At 41.0% G+C, this 5,628-nt stretch overlaps 1 protein-coding gene across 5 annotated transcripts in view; it reads left to right on the forward strand.

Annotated features, from left to right (window-relative positions):
* Positions 1–5,628, forward strand: part of TRAK1 (trafficking kinesin protein 1) — a 119,697-nt gene that overhangs the window by 97,355 nt on the left and 16,714 nt on the right. For 3 of the 5 annotated variants that reach the window (XM_019508903.1, XM_019508908.1, XM_019508906.1), the window contains one exon: positions 2,625–2,954. In XM_019508903.1, the coding sequence (XP_019364448.1) occupies positions 2,625–2,954 (330 nt within the window). The remainder of the gene's footprint in view (positions 1–2,624; positions 2,955–5,628) is intronic. The other 2 variants (XM_019508905.1, XM_019508907.1) reach the window with 2 other exon arrangements.

The following is a 5,628-nucleotide window of genomic DNA, read 5'->3' on the forward strand; positions in this document are numbered from 1 at the left end:
TTCGTGTCCTATTGACCCACTTTTTATTTTGAAACATGTTATTTCCTGGTACATATTCACTGTTCAGTTGCCACATCTTAGCATCTGTTCACTGTTGAAAAACTATCATATTTGCCATCTTTAAAAACCAATAAATATAATTTGTGATTCAGGCTAGGTTATTTTAAAAAAACAACTTGAGATTAGAGGGTTTGAAATACCAGTGGACCAGATACTGGGTAACTCTTTCCTCCATAGTGTAAATATTCCACTCTGCCTTTATCAAAGTTTGATAGTAATGTTATTAGTGTTGCTGTACAAATCCACTTCACACTGTGGTGGTGTGTTTTTCCCTTTGAAACAGCAAACTTACCATAAGAAACACTTGGATAGTGGTGGAAGACTTTTCTCTTAGTGTCTCTTAATCTTTCTGGGTGTAGGGGAAAGGTGTTTTATCAACAATCAGGTGAATAGTATGACTCTCTGCTTTGCATCATGTTGTTTTTTTCTTTTTTTTAAATCTAGCTTTAATTCTCCCTCTTTCTTTCTTTACACGCATACCCCTTGTGCATCACATTACATGATTCTTCACATTCAACACTAGTAAAATGTTAACCTGAGCTTGGCTGAGCCTTCCAGTACCCAGCTGCCAATGATGAAGCCTCCATGCTACTTCTTTGTTCCCTTTCACCCTTATGCTAAAGATATATCAAATTGCTTCAGACTTTCCAAAAGAGTTACTTTAAATAAATGTATGAATGATTAAAGCTAATAAATATTTTAGTTCACCCATGTCTATTTTACAGTCTTGCTCTTTTACCCTCTTGATTCTACTTGCCCCCGTTCAGTGAAGCCCTAATAAGATTATAGAGTTGCAATAGGAAGTTTGTTTCTGTTTAAAAAAAAAAAAGAAAAGATTTTTTTCTGGCATTAAAAGTACTAATCCCAGCAGAAAGAACCCACCACTGTCTGTTCCTTGCCTCCTGCAATAGTATGTCTATTTAGGGGAACAAAATAAAACTCATTCTTTGGAAAAACACAGTAATTAATAAGGGGAGAGGAGGATGTTTGGTTGGCTTTTGTCAATGCTGTATATTTTCTTAATGACATTTGACATTTTACCCTTGTACAGAGGGCCAGGCTTAGGCCAATGTACATCTTATATTCCACTTCAAAAGTTCAAAATAGAAATGTTTTGGTAATGCAGTCACTTCAAAGATGTATCTTCGTATTGCAATATATTTCCATCATGATTTTTTTATGATAGAAGTCCGAAATGTGCATTTTAATACACTGTGCTCCTGGATTCCTTTATGGTGGAGGCTATGGATTTTGATGACCCTAAATCAAGAATTAATTTACTCCCTTTTTGTATTTCCAAGTCCCAAATGGCCTCCTGCTATTCACAATATATTTCATTTAGCTGCTTATTATTAATTATGCTTCTAGAATCTCATTCTACAAACATATTTAAATGTCTTCAATTAATTTCTGAAGGGCGGTGGCCCTGTAATATTATAGCTTAGGTTTGCATGTTGGATACCAAAAACTGAAAAAACTGTTTTTAAGTGCCATAGCACCATCACACATTGTGCTACACTGCATTAAGCGAAGGAATGCTGTGCTTTGGCAAAAGGTTGTTTGTTTTTTTAACTAGTGTTGCCAGATAAGTGCATTTTTATCATGAACTTGAAACAATCTTAAATACTATATAAAATATTGTTGTGGGCTGGTCAGAATGCAGTTTTAGGGGGTTCATATGCTTTTAATATATGGTTTAATCCGCCTTCCAAATAAATCATCATCAAGTCTTCCACTAATTTCCATGGATGTAGAATGAGGCCCATAGTCAGAACCCCAGAACTGATGCATAATGTGGTGACTACTTCTGGTTTATTGTCATTTTGAATATTGCTGTCTTTAAAATGTGCCTTTTTCACACCCTAAATATTACTCTCCCAAGGATGAAGCTACAGGTACAGTAGAATACATTTATGAATTAATGAATTCTAGTAGTGTAGGAGCTGTAAAATACCTTGATTAATAGGTCATGAATGTAATCTGTTTTGTTTGCCTGTTGTTGATGTAGTTATCTAAAGATCTCTAGATAATTGCTATCCCTTGCCATTAGTCACTGGTAGTATATTCTGGTATCTTCTTATCACCCTTTTCTATTTCAATTCAGCACAAAAATATTCAGTGCTCTCTTCTGAGCTTTTTCCATTGTGTTGATCAGCATGTAGCTTAAATGTACACTTCTTTTCACTTCTGGTTATTCCCAGTGGCATAGATGATGTAATTATGGGAAAGAGTGGTACCTCCTTATAGTGGAGAAGAATTTAGGGAACAGGCTTGTTGGGTGGGTCCCATTTTGACCGGCTGCATATGTCTAGGTTGTTTTTTTATGTGGCCAGTGTATTTAGTAAGCCTAGATATGTCTAAAAGCCACAATTCTTTTTGTCATAAGACAAAATTTTATAAAAACAAAATCTAGAAGTAGTAGTTGCAAAACTATACTGGGACTGGGATTTGACTCTAGAGGAATTAAATAAGTGTGTCCAGGTATTTAGTTGAGGAAAGAACTACCCAGAACTCACTGGCTGACTTTGGTTGGTTGCTGTTTTGTGTTTTGTTCCTCTTTAAAGGTTCTGCCACTCTGCATCATTGGCAGCAGCTCGCTCAGCCCCACCTTGGGGGAATTTTGGACCCAAGGCCTGGGGTTGTCACGAAGGGCTTCAGAACTCTGGACCTTGACGTGGATGAAGTGTACTGCCTTAATGACTTTGAGGAAGATGAGACAGGTGACATTTCTTACAAGGGCCTAACTACCTCGACGCCAGTTCAGCACACAGAGACCTCAGGTGAGAGGTCACAAGCACAAGTGACTGTTTCAGACAGCAAGAATAATCCAAGCCAGTCTCAGGCTTTCACAGAGGAGATGCAGGACTCCACGACTGCCGGTGATGAGGGGTCTGGTGAGGGAAACTCATTAAGTCCAGTAAAACTGACATCTTTACAGGATGTTGATTACTGGGCCATTCTTGCATCTCTCCAGAGCAGCATCCATAGTGTCGCTTTATGTGCAGCTTCTGCACGTTAACGTGTTTGTTAATTAAAGCATATCCATTCTAACATTAGCTCAAAAATCTTTCCCTAAAATCCTTTAAATTGTTTTACCTTTTTTAAGGCACATGGCTAATGTATTCCTATATTTTGATAAGAGAAGGCTGCTAAAAGGAATTAATTTATCTGTATGATTGAAAAAGACTAGGCTTTGTAATATTTCTTCAGGGTATGGTATGTATAGTGTACATTGTGTGTATAATACAAATAATTTAATGTTTTTCTGTGTCCAAAAGTGAAGGTGCCATTCTCCTTGAATTTTTTTTGAGAAAGATGGACCCTCCAGAAGTAAACTATGTTTAAAAAAAATGAACCTAAGTTAATTTTTCTTGGAAACTAGTGAATATGCCTCCCCTGAGAAATTTAAGTACAGGATTTCACAAATTAAGTTTACATTTACTAAAGTTTGCATTTCTTTAAGTTTATCCCATAAAGGCTGTCTCTAGTAAAAGAATTAAAGGGATTTTGCATACCGAAGAACCACTAATAAGTCTCCGTTGCACCAAACCATTCCTAAATTCCGTCCTCTGGACTTAAAGCATCTTGGGGCTTAGCACTAAATCACTTAGTCATATGAACTGTACATGTTACATTTTATCAGCTGTGTCTCTCAGTTCATAGCTATGCAGCCTCACAATGTAGATATAAGGAGCTTATTTTACATAGAGTTTGTCTTAACATGGATTCCAGTTTGGAGAAAAATGTACCGTTTTGCATGTAACAGTTTTACTTTTTTGTGGTTTAATATTAAGCAATTTTTTTTTACCAGTACCAGCCCTGGCCAATATTAGGGTTCCATCAAAAGTGTCTGATTTATATTGGGGGAACTTATTTCCTGAAATGAAATTTATATTATAAGTGTGCAACCAATGGAAAATAAATAGCTTTTCAGTTCTGCATCCTAAATGGTGATTTGGACCTTCTGTGAAGCGCTGAGCCTCCTCAACTCATACTGAGACAAATGGGAGTGAGGCATTCAGCACATCCCCGAGTTGAATGTAAGCTTCAGTTCTTCCTCTAAATCATAATAGGATTGGACTCTCTTGTGTTCAGTTTTTGCAGCTTCTGTTGCAAATACAGATATGGACTTTAATCTTTTGAAATGCATTGTCTGATAATTGGTATGTCTTCTGAAGAAGAAAAGTATATATTGGAATGCTGGCTGTAATTAAACCTGGTGGGAAAGATTGTGTGAGTGTGAGTGTGAGTGTGAGTGTGAGTGTGTGTGTGTGTGTGTGTGTGTGTGTGTGCGCGTGCGCATGCTCCCCTTCTCTTTGCAAATTGAGTTCAGGTAATTTAGAAACAAGATACTCCCTGGCTTCTCCTTTTCTAGCCATGGAGACTTGGACTATTTAGGACAGTCTTTGCATGTTCACCGATTTAGAAATTGTTAAAGCCAAACCTTAAGCATCTGAGTTAGTCCTACTAGTAATCGTGTTGAGCTCAGTTGGACAGCAGCTAAGTCAGGGGTGGGCAAAATACAGCCTGTGAACTGGATCCAGCCTGCCAAGCGATTTTATCTGGCCCATGGTGGGTCCCCTTGGTCCTGCCCAGTCTGGGCCAGGGTGTTTGCAGCTGGTCCTGCCATCCCCAGGTATGCAGTGGGGCTGGAGCTGGGGCAGCATGGCAGCCAGACTCACTTCCCAGCAGTCCCTGAAGAGGCAGCTCCTTTTAGGTGCAAGCTGCCACAGCTGCTGCTGGACCTAGCCCTGCTATCCAGGCACCGCAGCCTGTCCACCGTGAACCAACTGCCAGGGGTGCCGGACAGACGGAGCAGGCAGGTTGGTAGGTCTTCATGGAGACCAGCTTGGAACCTGCACAGGCAGCGTGCACTGGGCCCAGGACACATGGGACAGGGCCTTTGGGGGGCAGGGAGTGGCATCTGGCAAAGAAACAGGTGGGGCCAGGGCCTGGGGCAGAGCCATGATCTACTGCTTTCACATCCGTGTGACAGGTGCCAGTTCCACAGGCAGGCGCACAGCGGGAACAGATTGTGGCTCGGCCCTGACCCTGCCCTGCGATCCTGGTTCTAGCCCCACTTGCCTGTCCTACTCCTGGATGCCGCTCCTGAACACGGCTTCCCACTGTGCCATGGCCCCATCCCATCCACCTGGCCAAGGACATCCTGCCCACATGGGTCCTGGACCAGTCTTCATGGAGACCCCAAGATCACTGGGTGGTGACGGCACCAACCCTGTGCTGCCATGGGCCCCACAATCCTGATCCCAGCCTTAGCCCTGCCTGCTTGTCTCACTCTCAGATGCCATTCCCCACCTGCCTGCCACCCCAACGCATCCACCTGGCCAAATGCAGGGCAGAGCCACTTATGGCAGCAGTTCCCAAACTGTGACAGATTGTGCATCACCAATTTAAAATGATACAACCTTAAGTACCACCATCAAATTTTTCTCATATAAAGTAATTATAATAAATCTGTTAATGTGTACCACTGACAGGTTGCGTACCACTTGTTGTACCCATCCCACAGATTGGGAACCGCTGACTTAGGTGTTTTGGTAAGCTGCT

This window comes from Gavialis gangeticus, unplaced genomic scaffold (genome assembly GCF_001723915.1).
Source record: "Gavialis gangeticus isolate Ggan-Ray unplaced genomic scaffold, GavGan_comp1, whole genome shotgun sequence".
Classification (NCBI taxonomy): Eukaryota; Metazoa; Chordata; order Crocodylia; family Gavialidae; genus Gavialis; species Gavialis gangeticus.